The 18328-nt window shown below is 36.7% G+C and overlaps 1 protein-coding gene across 5 annotated transcripts in view; it reads left to right on the top strand.

Moving 5' to 3' along the window:
- DIAPH2 (diaphanous related formin 2) overlaps positions 1-18328 on the top strand; it is a 947390-nt gene that overhangs the window by 54944 nt on the left and 874118 nt on the right. For all 5 annotated transcript variants that reach the window (XM_033201830.1, XM_033201829.1, XM_033201828.1 and 2 more), the window contains 2 exons: positions 413-589; positions 18139-18243. In XM_033201830.1, the coding sequence (XP_033057721.1) occupies positions 413-589; positions 18139-18243 (282 nt within the window). The remainder of the gene's footprint in view (positions 1-412; positions 590-18138; positions 18244-18328) is intronic.

The following is an 18328-nucleotide window of genomic DNA, read 5'->3' as shown; positions in this document are numbered from 1 at the left end:
ATTACCATAATTTTCTCTTAGAATTGGATATCAGTAGCTCTTTTTAGTTTCTTTCTCTTTTTTCATAGTTCTAAATTTACCACCAAAGACACATTCTCCCTGAAACAACCAACAGGACTTTGATCCGAGACTTTTTTTTTCACTTATTTGCTGTGCAAAACAGAAATGACAAGGGACTAGATTTTACTTTTGAAGAATACTTTTCACCCCCAGAGTTCTGAGGCTGAAGAGCTACTTCAGGGTTTCAAAATAGTACAATCTCTAACTGGAGCTTGCTGCTTAAAATAGTATTTTGTCAAAAGACCATAATGATATGTATTATACTAAGTACCGTTTTGATGTTTCAATTCTTCATGTTAGTAGTTCTTGATCTTTTTCTCAGGGCTTTTTATTTATTTATTTTTGTTTGCAGCGTGACCGAATTACAAGTTTTAGAAAATCTACTGTCAAAAAAGAAAAACCTCTTATTCAACATCCTATTGATTCTCAAGTTGTGATGAGTGAGTTTCCCGCAGCTCAGCCATTATATGATGAACGATCTTTGAATTTGTCAGAAAAGGAAGTATTGGATCTCTTTGAAAAAATGATGGTAAGTTATACCCCTAATTTTGATGTAATTTTAAAATGTGTGTGCCCGGAATAGCGCTGAGTTTTAAGGAGGTCTGTTGGTACGGACAGTGTTTATATCACATAAGAAGAGACCAGAAACTTGATATAACCAAACTATTAGCAAAAGTATCCTTTTTATTTTTCTTTTCTCTTGGCAAAAATGTCTTTACCTGTCTATCTCTTCCACTGTGAGCTCCTAAAAGTAGAGGCAGTTTAATTTATCTTTGTTTTCTACTGTTTAGTAGTCTCTAGGACATCGAGTCAGTTTTTCAACTAACTGATTTGTGTGTCTGTTTCTACAAAGCCAAAGAGGCCTATGTCCTCTGCTGAAAACAGCAGAAGGTCTTTTGTTGGGTATATGAAATAGACTTGGGAGGGTAGACAGTAACAATAGAAGGGACAAAGAAATTAATTCATCCAAGTTTGTTCTATTAGCAACATTCACACAACCTATGTTTTCTAGCATGTTTCCTATGTTTTATAGCTTGTGGCCTAAATAATTTCCTATATTAGATAATGAATACAATATTTTGAGTATTCAGAAGTTTATGGCAGGAGAAATGAGGAATTAAACCATATTACGATGGTTAATTTGACCAGAGAAGAACTAGAGATCTTGATTGGTGATTCATTCATTCAAAATTATATCCCACATATTACTGTACATTTTTTGTGGTTGTCTATTTAATCTGTACTTAAGAGTCCACAGGAGTTTCAAAGGTCACCTTACAACAAAATAAAAGGTTAAGAATCAATGAAATCTAGACCCTACTGTGCCCACTACAGAACATCTTGTCATCACCTCTCTTGCTACCCTTATGATTTATCTCCCACACCTAAAAGAGTAGTAGGCCTTTAATAAATATTTGTTGGTAGTTGTTGAATGAATCCAAACAAAATTTCCCTTTATCTTTAAAATTTTCCTTGACTATTCCTTCCATCTAGCCACAACTGGCATTTTGGGTATTCCCCTGAAGCAAGTCCTGACACTTTTACCCTTTTTCACTCTTCTTCCTGCTTCTGTGGTGCACCCTTTTTCCTGGTGCTCCTTTCATGCTCTCTTCTTTAAACCATCTTTCAACAAACAACCTTTTCTCTTTTGAAGTCTGTTACTGCTGACCTTTCTTGATGATAGCACCTGGCTATACTTTTGTCCTTTACCCTTGCTACTTATTTTGGTGATTTCAGCTGTTATGCTAATAGCCCCTTCAATACGTTTTTTGCTCTTAGTTCCTTGTTTTCTAAACTCTGACTTTTGCATTTATATATTTAGCTAATTATAGGTATGACTATACCTTGGACTGTGTCATCCTTTAGAATAATTCCACCTCTAAGATCTTTAACTCTGAAGTTTTCCCTAGAAGCTAAACAATGTACACTACTTTTCCAAGATCCTTAATTTTACAGAGCATGTATTGTGTAGTGGTTAAAGACCTGGACTTTGGGGTCATTCAGAATGTGTGTAGCATTCCTTTCCTTTATCAAATAAGCTCTGTTGTGTCTTTAATTGCTAGTATTTTCTGATTACCTAGTTTATCACCCTGGTGTCCTTAATCACTGAAAACAATGATGACAGCAACAAACACAGAAACATTCCTTGATACTATTAACACTTTTTATCTTTTCAAATCTTTCTTCTCTATAGGTAAAAATTATACTCATTGCTTTAAGCTGCTGACAATTTGGTTACTACCTTTTGCAGTATTGAAATAGTTCTCCGAGTCCATCAGTGGCATTGCCGTATTCAGTTTTTTTACACTCAACATTACAGGGCCATCTTCCTTTCATTGATTATCTCATTCACTTCTAATTTCTTGCCAAATCCCATTGGTTTTGCTTTTGTAATAACTGTTACATTTGTGTCCTCAGGTGTCCTCCAGCTGTTCTTGCCCTACTTTAGATGATAACCCTCTCTAGTTGTTTCTTGTGGCTACTAAAATAGCTTCCTAACTGGTGTTCCTCCCATTCTCCAGGTTTTGCCTATTCCAATCCAGTACTACCCTATGATTTGGACACAGAGTTCTTTTCTGAAGCCCCAGGTGGGCCTTTATGTTTTCAGAGAATCAGTTTATATGTCCCTACTCCGTTCCCTCAACTACGCTCCTAGATGCCTTTCACACCTTTGCTTTGCTGCTCCACCCTCAGAGCTCTTCTCCATCTTTATTCTCTGCTGATGACCTTGCTGCTTAATTTACTGAGTAAATAGAAGCATTCAGGAAAGAACTTCCACAGGTTCCCACCACTACATTTACCTTTTAGTATCTGCAGTCATGTATCTGTCTTGCTACCTATCACCATAGATGAAATTTGCAGGTCTGCATTCTTCTACTTGTGTATAAATTTTCATTCCTTTCACCTACTCACAGATATTGCTCCAATAATTTTTTCTTCTCTCTCTACCATTCTGAGCAGCATATAAACATGTGGTCCCATTTTTAAAAAACTTTCTTTTGATCCTTTCTCTGTTGTTAGCTATCACTCCACTTATTTACTCCCCTTTGAAGCAAAGCACCTCACAATAATTTTATTTATATGCACTGCTTCCAGTTTTCATCCTCTCACTTTCCCTTCTAAACTCACTCCAACTAGGTTTCCATCCCACCATTCTATCAAAACTGCTCTTATCAATGTCACTAGATATCTTCATGCTGCCAAATCCCGTGGTCAATTCTCAGTTCTCATCTTAATTTTTTTTTTTTTTTTGAGACAGGATCTCACTCTTTCACTCAGGCTGGAGTGCAGCAGTGGCATGATCATGGCTCACCGCTGCCTCAATCTCCTGGGCTCAGGTGATCCTCCCACCGTAGCCTCCCCAGTAACTGGGACTACAGGCATGCATTGCACCACCATACCCAGCTAATCGTTTTGTATTTTTTGGTAGAGACAAGGTCTTGCTACATTGTCCAGGCTGGTCTTGGACTCCTGAGCTCATGTGATCTGCCTGCCTTGGTCTCCCAAAGTACTGGGATTACAAGTGTGAGCCACCATGCCCAGCCTCTCATCGTAATTGACCTATTAGCAGCATTCTATGCAGTTAATTATTCTCTCCAATCTGAAACACTTTTTTTTGTCTCCTCAACATTCATCTTGTTTTCCTCCTACCTCTCAGGCCACTCCTTTTCAGTCTTCTTTGCTCATTCCTCTTTATGTCCTGAACCTCTAAATCAAATCACACAAGCATGTGAGGTAAGGCACATATTAATTAGCTAGATTTAGTCATTCCACAATGAGTATATACTTCAAAACATCGTGCTGTACATGCTAAATACATACAATTTTATCTGTCAATCAAAAAAACCTATTTATAAATGGACATATATTATTTTTAAGTAACAGTATAATATAATAGGATATCAGAGAAATATGGTTTGATTAAAAGTAACAACCAAAAGTTAAACTGAAAACTTTAAAGATTATATCTCTACTTTGAGAGAAGTCTACTTATACTCTGAATGTTATGTATTTTCTATATTATCTTAGTTTGACTGTAATAACCTTACAGTGACCAAATTATTTTATGAATAACTATAGTTTTCATCTACTGTATACTTATGCCTAAGGCATGAAACTAAAACATGTAAATGTATTGTTTCAGTTGATCCTTAGGACAGTACCACAAAGTAGGTAAGATTGTTATACCCCATTTTCAGGTAAGGAAAGTGAAGCTTAGAAAGAGGTAAGAAAATTGATTCATTAACTTGACTAAGCTAGTAAGTAGCTGAGCTGACACTTAAATTTAGGTACATAAAAATATAAAGCATTGACATTTTTGTAACAGCTACCTTTAATAATGCTTCATTTAGGCTAAATATAAAATTAGTACATTTTCCTTGCACACATATTGAGGAGAAGTAGAAGGCAAATCAGAGGTACATTAGAGTGGTAGGTAAAGCCAGCCTGGGATGGATTATTTCCTCCTGATAATGGAACATTGTCTGTAATTGCTTTTTACAGAGCATCAGTTGAGAAGAATGAGTCCAAAAATCTAGCAATGGAAAACTGTTAAAAATGTCATTGTCACAGTTGATTGGGAGAAAGCACTTAAGTCATTCTGTTTCTAAAACACGGAAGTAGACTTCCAGATACAAAATTTCTCCTTTTTTATTTCACTCCTTGTTGGTGTCTTTCCTTGTACAAATAATGTAAAAGGTGTTCTTGTCGTATTTGGTGTCTCTTATGACAATCATCCTTCTCCTGGGTCTTTTGATGGTACCTTTATTGTGCTGTTTCTCTTGATTGGCTTTTCTAGACTTTAGAGAACTATGAAGGTTTAGAATATCTGTTTTCAATACTATGTATGTATTTTAGGATAACATACCTTGAGGTGTAAAAGGTTTTTTTTTTTGAGACAGAGTTTTGCTCTTGTTGCCCAGGCTAGAGTGCAATGGCACGATCTCGGTTCACTGCAACCTCCGCCTCCTGAGTTGAAGTGATTCTCCTGCCTCAGCCTCGCAAGTAGCTGGGATTACAGACAGGCACCACCATGCCTGGCTAATTTTGGATTTTTAGTAGAGACTGGGTTTCTCCATGTTGGTCAGGCTGATCTTGAACTCCCAACCTCAAGTGATCTGCCTGCCTCGGCCTCCCAAAGTGCTGGGATTACAGGCTTGAGCCACTGTGTCTGGCCAAAACGTTTTAAATAATTGCAGCAAATAGCATGACATTATACACAGTAATAATATATGAGATGCTTGACAAGAAATAAATTACCTTATAATTTACTATTTAGAATTTCTGGGTAATGATGTATTGGTGAAACTTTTGGTTAAAAACTTAACAAAAGACAATATTCAAATACAATCCTTTCTTACTCTGAAAATTGAAACTCTTGTTACGCCTGAGGATCATATCTATCAACAGCAATTCTCATTGGATGGGCTTCTAGATATAGATAATTGAACTAAATCTAAAATTACTGCAGGACATGTTGTTTTATTTTTAAAGGTAGCTCTTTTTACTTAATTACTAATGGATCATTTCACAAATCACTTGATTCTTCCTAGCTAAGAAAACTTTTGAAATAATTTCAGTTAACTGAAAGATTTGAGTAGTCTGGTTTTACTAGTGTATTAGTAGACTACTAGTATCTCATTGACTCTGGCATCTATTCTGTGCATTGGTGCATCACTTTTTGTATTGTGCTTATTCAATGATGCAATTTTTTTTTTTTTTTTTTTTTTTGAGATGGAGTCTTGTTCTGTCTCCCAGGCTGGAGTGCAGTGGCCCGATCTCAGCTCACTGCAACCTCTGCCTCCCAGGTTCAAGCGATTCTCCTGCCTCAGCCTCCTGAGTAGCTGGGACTGCAGGCATCTGCCACCACCCCCGGCTAATTTTTGTATTTTTAGTACAGACAGGGTTTCACCATATTGGCCAGGCTGGTCTCAAACTCCTGACCTTGTGATCTGCCCGCCTCGGCCTCCCAAAGTACTGGGATTACAGGCTTGAGCCACCGCGCCCGGCCTCAATGATGCAATTTTAAAGGGACTTTCTAAGTAATGGTATCAATGGCTACTACTGGCAAGTTTAAAGTTCCAAATTTGAAATAAATATTTATTTGTTTTTTTGTTTATTTAGAGACTGGGCCTTGCTCTGTTGCCCAGGTTGGATCACGGGTCACAGCAGCCTCAAACTCCCCAGCTCACGCCCTCCTCCCACCTCAGCCTCCCAAGTATCTGGGACTACAGGCATGTGCCAATAAACGCGATTTTTTTATTTATTTTTTGTGGAGATGAGGTTTTGCCATGTTGCCCAAGCTGGTCTCCAACTCCTAGGCTCAAGAAATCCTCCTGACTTGGCCTCTAAAGTGCTGGGATTATAGACATGAGCCACGGCGTCTGGCCTTGAAATTTTTTGATGATTGTTTATTTTATAGAGCTCTTTATTAAGACAGTGTCTTTCATAGTTTGTAAAACTGAATTTTGTATTTAGAGTATGGTTGCTAACTACTAATGGAAAATTGAGAAGTGGTTCTTTTACTAAAATTTTCAAGAATTAAAACCACTGCTTTTATAAGATTGTTAAAATTACTTGCATGGGGTAAATCACACTTGCTCTTTAAGATTCTTGTCTCCAGGCCGGGCGCGGTGGCTCACACCTGTAATCCCAGCACTCTGGGAGGTCGAGACGGGTGGATCACGAGGTCAGGAGATTGAGACCATCCTGGCTAACACGGTGAAACCCCGTCTCTACTAAAAAATACGAAAACTAGCCAGGCGAGGTGGCGGGCATCTGTAGTCCCAGCTACTCGGGAGACTGAGGCAGGAGAATGGCGTAAACCCGGGAGGCGGAGCTTGCAGTGAGCTGAGATCCGGCCACTGCACCCCAGCCTGGACGACAGAGTGAGACTCCGTCTCAAAAAAAAAAAAAAAAAAAAAAGGATTCTTGTCCCCTCCCCTACCCAGAGTCATGGTTTCAATCTTCCACAAGTGGGTAAAGGTAGGATGAAAACAATACTCCTTCCATGTTGTTATTATTGGTAACTTTTTTTTTTGTTTTTCTTTTTTTTTTCTTTTGAGATGGAGTCTCGGTGTGTCCCTTAGGCTGTAGTGCAGTGGTGTGATCACGGCTCACTGCGGCCTTGACCTTCTGGGATCACACAATCCTCCCACCTCAGCATCCTGAGTAGCTGAGACTGTATGCATGTGCCACCATGCCTGGCTAATTGTTTTATTGTTTTGTAGAGATGTGGGTCTTGCTATTTTGCCCAGGCTGATCTCAAACTCCTGGACTCAAGCAATCCTCCTGACTTGGCCTCCCAAAGTGCTGGGGGTTACACTATATTGGTTGCCTATATTTGGTGACTTTTAAAGATGACTGAACTAAAGCGGTTCATATTCATAACTCTTCTCATATTGATCAGAAGCATTTTGTATTGCCTCTAATTAGGATTGGATGAAATATCTCCTCAATTCTACTTTAAATGTAAGGAAATTAATAATGCTGTAATTGAATAACTTTTCAACATTTTCAGTTGTTATAACCTTTGAGCTTACTGAGAATAACTGAGCTGGTTTTTGTACATTGAGTATACTGCTTAGGGACTGTTAAATGCTTAATAGTGTTTTCATCCAGACTGAATTATGCAATTAGAGTTCTTTTTGGGGAGAGGGGTGTTGGGAGAGGGGAGATTTTCATTTTAAGATTAAAAAAGTAAACCCATAGAAATTTCTTGGGAGTTCAAGTTGGAATTTGATTTCTATTAGCAGCACAAGGAACTCTCAAGTGGAGGTTCAGGTTACATTGGCCACCTATAGATACATCAGTAAGGACTGTGTTCTAATATAGATAATTAAATAGTTTGTCTCATGCAAAAGCTGAGGCTAGTGATGATTTATGATTAACCTCTAGCCATATTTCATTTCAACCTAATTTATTAAAGGTAATGTTTAATATATGATTATACATGCAAATTTGATGTTTTACACTCTTTTCTATTCAGCAATTTATATTAATATACTTTGCATTTTTGTCATAATTTAATGATAGTAGTTATATGCAATAAATACTAAATTATTCCATCTGTTAGAACTCTCATAAGTAATCCCAAAGCTTTTAATTTTTATTCTCTCACTTTTCCCTTTCATTAATTTAGAGAGAATAGTTGTGTTTGAACACCAGGTGTTGTACATTAACCCAAGCATCCTTGTTCTCCATTGACTGCTATTATGGGTTTCTTTCTCACCCAACCCTAGTCTTTTAGAAGTTAGTTAGCTTGGATGAATCTTTTCGTGCCCTCAGAATAAGTAATTTTAATTAATAGTTAAGGTAGCACAAAATAAGTTATTGGTAAACTAGGTCTTAAAATCTATAAGAAGACATGGAAATAGTTGTCAGAAATTATTAGATTCTCAGAAATCGTCTAGACAGCATAATATCCACAGGTTATATTTACATTTTCAATATCCTTACTCCATATCATTAGACTGGGATAATGTCAGAGGCATTTCTAGACAACACGTTTTATTTTCTTATAAAACTCCCATGAAGAGCTTATAAAAGAGGAGCAAAACTTACCCAGTAAACAGATTTAAAGGTAACTAAATCTGGGTCAATTTTTAATTTTATTGCTGAGCATGATTTTTTAAAAACTTGGCTCTGTTCTTGGTTTGTACAGAGAAATGCTTTCAAAAATATTTCTTCTGTTTTGAAGGATTCTACTAGTATTTATTTGCATGAGTGTATTTAAGCAACTGTTTGTTGATATGTGCAATGTGCCAGGTAGGATGCTACATGTTGGAAGTGTAAAGATGAATGCGGCACCTCCCTTACCCTCAGAGAGCTCAGCGTTTACTCAGGGAGAAAAGTAAATAAATGATTCCCATAGCACTAGGATAGCTGTGAATAGGCTACTGTGGGAACTTAGCCCTGTGCAGGTGCTCAGGATGGAAGCAGAGAACACCACCTAAATACACTGAAACCCAGTGTTAACTTCTCTATTATCCGTCTTTATTTTTTGGCGTAAATGTTCTCAAAATTTGAACAGTTTAGTTCATCAAAGTCCCATGCCTTCCATACGCCCAATACTGTTTTAAGGTCTGAGAAGAAAGCAGTGAACAACTTAAAGAAAATCCCTACCATCCAGGAGCTTATGTTCTGGCAAGGGTGATATATTGGAACATAAGGCGGAGTTATAAAAGCAAACACAAATTTCTGTGTCATGGTGAAGTTTATTTGACAACTCTTTGCTGAATGCCAGATACTTTGTTAGGTACAGCAGACATAAAGATGTTAAAGGTACTATCCCTGCCACAAGGTTTTTATTTTGTATATCCTGCTAAGAATCGTTTTATATTTTTAAATTGTCACCCAAAAAAACTGTTTCAGGGCACATGAAAGTTACATGAATTTCAGTGTCCACAAATAAAGTTTTGTTGAATGTATCCATGCCCATTTTTTTATGTATTGTCTATAGCTCTTTTGTGCTATAGTAGAGTTGAGTAGTTGAGACAAAGACTATATGGTCTGCAAAACCTAAAATATTTACTGTCTGGAAATTTACAGAGAAAGTTTGCCAACCTCTGGACTAGTCCAAGAGTCTCTAAACCTTTATTTCCACCTCAGGAAAAAAAAAAAATATATATATATATATATATATATGTGTGTGTGTGTGTGTGTGTGTGTGTATGTTTGAGTAAGTAGCACTAATATATTTTAAACATTGTATACATGCCTGTATGTACTAATATTAATATGTACATTATAAAATATACACAGTAAAAACAAGAAAAACATGAACAATATTTTAAAATGATTTAAAATGAGTTTACTTCTTAATCATACAAAAGTCTTTGCTGTCATGATTATAACTTTTTAGTGAGAACTGTGTCACTATGTCATTTTTTATGTCTTGCTTTAAAATAGGCGGTAATTAGAAAGTTTAGCTCCAAGTTCATTTTATTTTGATATTTGGTTTAATTTCTCTCATAATTGAAACATAAATCTGACAAAGATTTGTAGGTTCAAATGGAACAAGTACACCATTAGCAACTTACTAAATTGTAGATTAACTTTTATCAGACCAATCCATGAATCAAGCAAAGATTTCCTGCTGAACCATGGCTAGTAAATTCCTGTCTTATTTGACGACAACCAGTTATTCTTGCAACTAATCTGGAGTATTGTATTTTTATATTTCTAAATAAATGGGTTCAAAATGGACTTTAATAAATGGGTCTTCAACAAATGCCGTTGGAAGATGAGCTCTTTCCATTTTTTCTTCTACATTAGTAATGTGTAAACCCTTATCCTCATGTTTGTGTACTCATGCCTGTTCCAGACAGTACATTTAACACCAGGAAGAAAGAGGAAGTAATTCACGCAAGGGTGAAGGGGACTGACTTGGAAGTTGGGTCTGTCTTTGTGGCTTTTCCAGTAAAGTAGGTTTGAAAAGGAGTTACTTTCTTACTAATTGTTACAATGTCAAGGAATTTCTTTTCTTTTCATAAATGAAAAATGCCTAACTCATGCTAAATTTCAAGTTTGTTTTTGTTTTTGTATTTTTTTTTTTTTTTTTGAGACGGTCTCACTCTGTCACCTAGGCTGGAGTGCAGCTGCGCGATCTCTGCTCACTGCAACCTTTGCCTCCTGGGTTCAAGAGATTCTCTTGCCTCAGCCTCCTGAGTAGCTGGGATTACAGGTGCCCACCACCACGCCTGGCTAATTTTTGTATTTTTAGTAGAGATGGGGTTTTGCCATGTTGGCCAGGCTGGTCTCAAACTCCTGACCTCAGGTGATCCGCCTGTCTTAGCTTCCCGAAGTGCTGGGATTACAGGCATGGCACTGTGCCTGGCTAATGTTGACAATTTAAAAATACTTTATCTTGAAATAACCAGAAATATCTCTGGTTTTCATGTTAACTTCCTATTTCATTTCAAAATATTGTAAATATTTTATTGTATTTGAAATATCTTGCTTTTATTTAAAGAAGAACAATCTTCTTGACTCTATGTAGTACTCTGTGTATTCAGTTTCAACTTCTTGCAATGGCCTTGAATTTTACGTGTGGGTTTACCTGACTCAGGACTCCTTCCCTCATAGTTTTTCCACAAAACCTCTGTTTATTACATAAATCATTATTTTGGTTATATGTTTTGTCTGTTAAATTGTCCTATTGGTGACTCAAAGAAGAGTAGTTTATATATGTCATTATAGAAACAATCTAGCAAATGCTATAAGGTGAGATGTTTTTAAATAGGCTATATTTTTATCCAACTATATAGTAAACCTCCTACACTAATTGTTTAAATACTTGCTTTAGCAAATTTTCAGTAATGATCTATATGTGTCTTCTGATACGTCAGTATTTGCTGACAAAGAAATGTACTTCAGCCTTTTGCCATGTTGTTTTGCATGGATTCTTTCAGCTGCTTTTACCAAGTATTTCTCTAATGCCATGGTACCTTTTGTCAGTTGTTATTAAAGAAAGAAAATTCAAAATAAGCTTCTAAACACTTATCATTAAGTTTACAAAATATCGCTAAGGTACTGGATTAGAGTATAACATGATTCTGATTATTGTGGAGAAAATTGACAAATGAGTGAGAATTGAAGAATGAATGAATGAGAATACAAATGAATGAATAGGCAGCTGGTTCAACTTTTGACCTTCTCATTTGATCCTATTCTTATATGGCTTCTCAGTAATAACTTTAAGAATATAATGTTTGCTGAAGTGGAGGAATCTGTCTATAATAGGAAATTGTATCACGGCATATGAGAAGCTTAAAAAATGGTTTAGTATTTACAAATGTGGCTTTTAAAACATTATAAATGGTCCATTATTTAGACTTCAAACAGTGTTTTTTAAAACCACAAAATAGTACATTTTTTCTCATGTATTATAGATATATCAAATGTTAAACATGCTAAAAGCTTGCTTTTGTTTTGAATATCATAGGAAATCAGTATGTTTAGAAACAGTTTCATATTCAATTACGTTGTTTAGAGTTAATATTGAGTTATGAATATTGCTCTATTTAGCTTTATTATTGTATTATAGATCTGGAGTTAATGATTTGAAAGTGTTAGCTGCCTAATTAGTAATATGTATCTTATTTCTATAAGAATAAAATGAGTTATTATGGTCTCTTAACATGAATGGTACCCATTTCCAATCAACCTATGCAGCAAATTTATAAGTATAAAAAACTGTTGCTGATTCTAAAGCAAGTTAATATATTTAAAGAAAAGGTCTTAAATATCACATTGGTTCAACAAATATTTATTAAATGTTTACTGCGTTCCAGGAATTATGCTTTTGCTAGGAGTACAAAGATAAGTAAATTCCTATTCTCAGCCTCGAGTTTAGAGGAGATAGATTTATCACATAATTTCAATGTAAGTGACACATAAGGAATTAATATGGAAGAATAGGATAAGGGTAGTTATTTTCAAATCAAGTACTTTAGGAGAAATCTTCCTGAAAAATTAGTGGTTGAGTATAGTCTTGAAGTATAATACTTAACCAGATGTGAATTTGGAGGGGGCAAGGATCATATTAAAAGATGGAGAGGATGGTAAAGATGACCACATTTCAGGCAGGGAGAACAGCATCATGAACGAAATAATGAGTGTGTAACAACACAGTTTATGTAGCAAAACTACAAACAACCTAGCATTATTAAAACATAAGGGGTAAGATGAAAAGTGGTTAAAAGCCTGAGGTTGGGAGGTGATAACGCTAATAGCTAGCATTCTTTGAAAGCTAGTTAATATACACCAGGCTTATCATGCTTGATCACACTCAGTACTGACAACATTCCTCTGAGGTGTATAATCTTACATTGCTCTTATTGTCCTGCCTGCCTCCCTACAAAATAATTCTGTGATGGTATGATATCAGCAGTGTGTGCCATTAAAAACTGAATGGGTACATAGTAATGTAGAAATGTCACTGGAAGCACAGAAACTCTCTACCTAGAGACTGCCAAAGGTGACACTACCACACTCTTAGGCCCAGCTGTGAAGTATACAAATACAGACACTTAATCTTGTCAGCGTTCCAGAGTTGATTCTACTTGGAGGATGCAGATTGATAATAACCACATTTACAGGAGAATGAAATTTAACCAGAATTTTTTTAAGCAATAGAGACATAGCCCAGCATATGTGAGCAGAACATAGGGATTTGGATGAAAACAAAAACAATACGAGTCAGCAGAATGATGTACTTAGCCAATAAGATAATAAAATCAGAGGGTGAATTAATAGAGGTGTAAGTATTTCAAGGTGAGGGAGGTGGACGTTCTTTCTTTCCTTGCATTTGTTAAACCACAGAGTATTTGAGAGAGAGAGATGTGGACACCAACCCATGTTACATGAAGATAAGTTGAGTACTTTAGCCTGGAAGAAGGAATGTGGTCTTCAAATAACATTTATGTAGCTCTTGAATTAATTTCCTTCTGTCCAATCTGACATTTCTTCTTAGTTCGACTCTTATCTCTAGTCACTTAAATTACTTCAGCCCAAATTATTGAACATGAGAAAAATCCACTCTGGCAGGTTTAAATAGAATATAATTTTAGGGGATATTAGGTAGTTCTTGAATTAAGAGAGTTGCAGAAACAGGCTCCAGATAACATTATAGGAATAACTTCCAGAAACACACAACTGAAATACAGTTCTGATTAAGGAGCTCTTATCCCAGAACCATTTGATCAAAATGTCTTAAAGAAAAAGACACAGTTAATGCCATCAGTTCTGTAACAGCATCACCTCTGTTGCCAACTACATCAGCAAAATGGATGGCCTATTTGTGGCCTGCTTCCTCACATAGTTCACTTCTAAATCTACACCTCCTATACATGCATTTTATGGGTGGAGACGAAGCCACATGCCTGCACTCTAGTTAAAAGGGAGACTGACAAATGTAGTTTTTATGGATTATACCTTTGTCAGGTGGGACTGACAATGTGAGGATGTATTAAATTGTAGAGGGCAAATAAATAAATAAATAAATAAATAAAAATTAAATAAATAAATTGTAGAGGGCATGTTCAAGTGATGTTGGGCAGCAAAAAATGATACATGACCACTAGAGTTTCCTGACTGGTCTCCCTCCTTCCAGTCAGATTTTTTTCATCCTTTGAGACTCACAACCTGTTGAAGACATCTCTGACCTTTCCATCTGCCCTCTGTGTTTTCAAAGAATCTGATACACGCCTTAGTTAGAATTATTTGTTACTACTAGACTATAAATTATTTATTCAACAAACATATATAGCATTTACTATCAGGCATTGTTCTAAGTGCTTTATAAATAATATTAATTTGAGTATAAAAACAGTCTACCAGATTAGATAGCCTAGCATAGTTTCTGGTGTGTAGTATGTGTTCAGTAAATAAGTGATTCAAAATTTTAAAACTAGAGAAGAAAAAAGGTCATGCCACCCACCTTAACACACATTATTTTGTTGTACATATTTCATGTCCAGTCATCGAAGGAAAAATTTGGCAAAAATTAAACTACCCTAAGATGAATGGGGCTGCCTCAGGAGGTAGGGAGTTCCCTGTCAGCTGAAATAGATACATACGCTGGGCGTGGTGATTCACGCTTGTAATCCCAGCACTTTGGGAGGCCAAGGCGGATGGATGACTTGAGGCCAGGAGTTTCAGACCGCCCTGGCCAACATGGCAAAACCCCGTCTCTAAAAATACAAAAAAATTAGCTGGGTGTGGTGGCGCATGCCTGTAATCCCAGCTGCTTGTGAGGCTGAGGCAGGAGAATCACTTGAACTTGGGAAGTGGAGGTTGCAGTGAGCCAAGATCAGGCCACTGCACTCCAGCCTGGGCAACATAGCAAGTCTCCACCTCCAAAAAAAAAAAAAAAAAAAAAGGAAATAGATACAGATCGTAGATGAGCATCTGTGGACCACATTATAAGTGCGATCCAACCTAGTTTCGATGATTCTACTTTGATTCAACAATGCCAGAGCCTATGAGAGAGAGAGAGGAAAAAGATGTCTTCTGCCTTCTAGTAAGTCATTAACAAGTAAAATATCCAAATGAGAAATAACATTAGATAGAAAAGTGGGGATAGAGACAGTGATCCAGGTAATTAGGAAGAGAGGTGATGTATATATATACACACACAAAATTTATAAGTATTTACTATAAATGAATCATCATAGGAGTTGCTGCAGTGGTTGCAAATATAGATTTTTGCTGTCAACAGTTACTGTTCAATAGATAGATGCAGTTTGTCTACTTTTGAGGATTGTCTTCCACATTCTCACATATGCATCTTTAAAAATAACTTGGATGCCAGGTGTGCTGGCTCACGCCTGTAATCCCAGCACTTTGGGAGGCCGAGGTGGGCGGATCATGAGGTCAGGAGATCGAGACCATCCTGGCTAACACGGTGAAACCCCGTCTCTACTAAAAATACAAAAAATTAACCGGGCATGGTGGCAGGTGCCTGTAGTCCCAGCTACTTGGGAGGCTGAGGCAGGAGAATAGCGTGAACCCGCGGGGCAGAGCTTGTGGTGAGCGGAGATCGCGCCACTGCACTCCAGCCTGGGCGACAGAGTGAGACTCCGTCTCAAAAAAAAAAAAAAAAATTAAAATAAGTAACTGATACTGTTCTTTGCCAATTAGTTTACTTTATTAAAAAAATAGAATGCTCAGAATTTCTGTAAGAGTAAAGGGATAAAAATACGGATTTTTTTTCCTTAAAAAATTTAGATATGATTCACATACTATAAAATTCACCCTTTTACAATGTGCTTCTTTCTTGCTTCTTTCTCTCCCTCTTTCTTTCTTTCTTTCTTTCTCTTTCTTTCGAGACAGGGTCTTGCTCTGATTTCCAGGCTGGAGTGCAAGTGGCAGGAACACAGCTCACTGCAACCTCCACCTCCTGGCCTCAAGCGACCCTCCTGCTTCAGTCTCCCAAGTAGCTGGGACTGCAGGCGCACACCACCACGTTCAGCTGAGTTTTAAAAAGTTTTTGTAGAAGCAAGGTCTTGCCATGTTGCCCAGGCGGGTCTCAAACTCCTGGGCTCAAGTGATCCTCCTTCTTGGCTTCCCAAAGTGCTAGGATTATAAGCGTGAGCCACTGTGCATGGCCAAATTCATAGGTTTTTTTTTTTTTTTTTGTATATTCAAAGAGTGTGAAACTCACAACTTTTAGAACAGTTGTTTCACCCCATAAAGAAATACCATACCCATAATCAGTCATAATCCAAACTCCCTCCTCTTCTCCTCTGGCCCTGGCAACATCTAATTTATTTTTCATCCCTATAAATTTGCCTATTTTGGACATTTAGTATAAACAGAATCATAGAATATATGGTCTTTTATAATGCTTATTTCACTTAGCATAATGTGATTTCAAGATTCATCCAGATTATACCATGTATCAGCACTTCATTCCTTTTTAGAGCGGAATAATATTTCATTGTATATGTCACATTTTGTTTATCCATACATCCATTGATGGGTGTTTGAATTGTTTCTACTCCTTGGCTATTATCAATAATGATGCTATGAACATTCGTATGCAAGTTTTTGTGTGGACATATGTTTTCATTTTGCTTAGGTATGTAAGCTGGGTCATATGGTAGATAAATCTGTTTAACTTTTGGAGGAACTGCCAGGCTGTTTTCCAAAGTGGTTGTATCATTTCTCTTTCCTACCAGCAATGTGTGAGGGTTCCAATTTCTTCAATTCATTGCCAACATTTATTATTTTCCTCTTTTCTTCTAGCTATCCTAGTAGAAGTGAAGTAGTATCTCATTGTGGTTTTGATTCACATTTCCCTACTGACTAATGATGTTGAATATCTTTTCCTGTGCTTATTGGCCGTTTGTATATCTTCTGTTTTTCTTCTTTTTTTTTTTTGCCAGGCTGGAGTGCAGTGGTGCCATCTCGGCTCACTGCAAGCGCCACCTCTTGGGTTCACGCCATTCTCCTGCCTCAGCCTCTGGAGTAGCTGGGACTACAGGTGTTCGCCACCACACCTGGCTAATTTTTTGTATTTTCAGTAGAGATGGGGTTTCACCGTGTTAGCCAGGATGGTCTTGATCTCCTGACCTTGTGATCCTCCTGCCTTGGCCTCCCATAGTGCTGGGATTACAGGCATGAGCCACTACGCCCGGCCTGTATATCTTCTTTAGTGAAATGTCTCTTCAAGTGTTTTGCTCATTTGTTATTGGGCTTTTGTCTTTTTATTATTGAGTTGTAAAATTCTTTGTATATTTGGGTACACATCTATATCAGACATATGATTTATAAACATTTTCACCTATTCTGTAGGTTGACTTTTCATTTAGTGTTGCATTTTGAAGCACAATCATTTCCAACTTGGTTTTGTGACCCTGTCAAGCGTGTGTTCATATGTCACAAGGATTACCATGAATTACAAAATGAACAAAAACAATGTGTCTAGTCAAAGTGTTATAAATGTATATATCACAAAATAAAGGTAGATTTCAAACTGAATTAAAGTTTATTGAACCTCAAAACAATGTGTTCTTGTAACTGAATACTTTTCCCTCTAATGAGTGACATTTATTACCGCAATCAGCTATTTCTGCTTTTTTTTCTTTTCCAAATCCAACAACTTCTTGTGAACTTTCTTCAGTGACATATTATAGATATATAGACCCTGCCAATTTGCAAATTATATTTGCTTTCTCAGATAATAGCAGTCCTAAGGGAGCATATGCCAAACAGCATTTTGTGTGTGTGTTTGCTATCAAGATAAATAAAGAGCTTTGTTAGCATAGATATCGTGTATATCTGTGTTATAAACTGCCAGTTTATTCTGTGGAATGGTTTTAAAAATACTTTCTTCTTTCTGCTCAGTAGTTGACTAGGTAGAGATGTGAACCATGAATACATGGTACAAGTTACACAACACTGTGGTATCTAGAGTGAAAAATAATAGTGAAGTATCCCAGAAAGGGATTTTTGACATTAGTCACCACATGAATTAGTATTTTAAGACACAGAAATTATTAATGTTTATTAATCACTTTTGAAGCTCTTAAGTGGAAATTTATCAGTACTCACAGTAAATGTTATTTCTTACAGGAGGACATGAACCTTAATGAAGAAAAAAAAGCTCCTTTACGAAACAAAGATTTTACCACCAAACGTGAGATGGTTGTCCAGTATATTTCTGCCACTGCCAAATCTGTAAGTAGGGAGATTTTTCTAGCACCAACAGAATGAGCAATGAGCTTAACATCATTCTACTTAAAAATAAACACACTTCAGCTCT

Source organism: Trachypithecus francoisi, unplaced genomic scaffold (assembly GCF_009764315.1).
Source record: "Trachypithecus francoisi isolate TF-2019V2 unplaced genomic scaffold, Tfra_2.0 Lachesis_group6, whole genome shotgun sequence".
NCBI classification, from domain to species: Eukaryota; Metazoa; Chordata; class Mammalia; order Primates; family Cercopithecidae; genus Trachypithecus; species Trachypithecus francoisi.
Note: the sequence above shows the minus strand (reverse complement) of the source record. Positions and strands in the feature narration are given on the sequence as shown.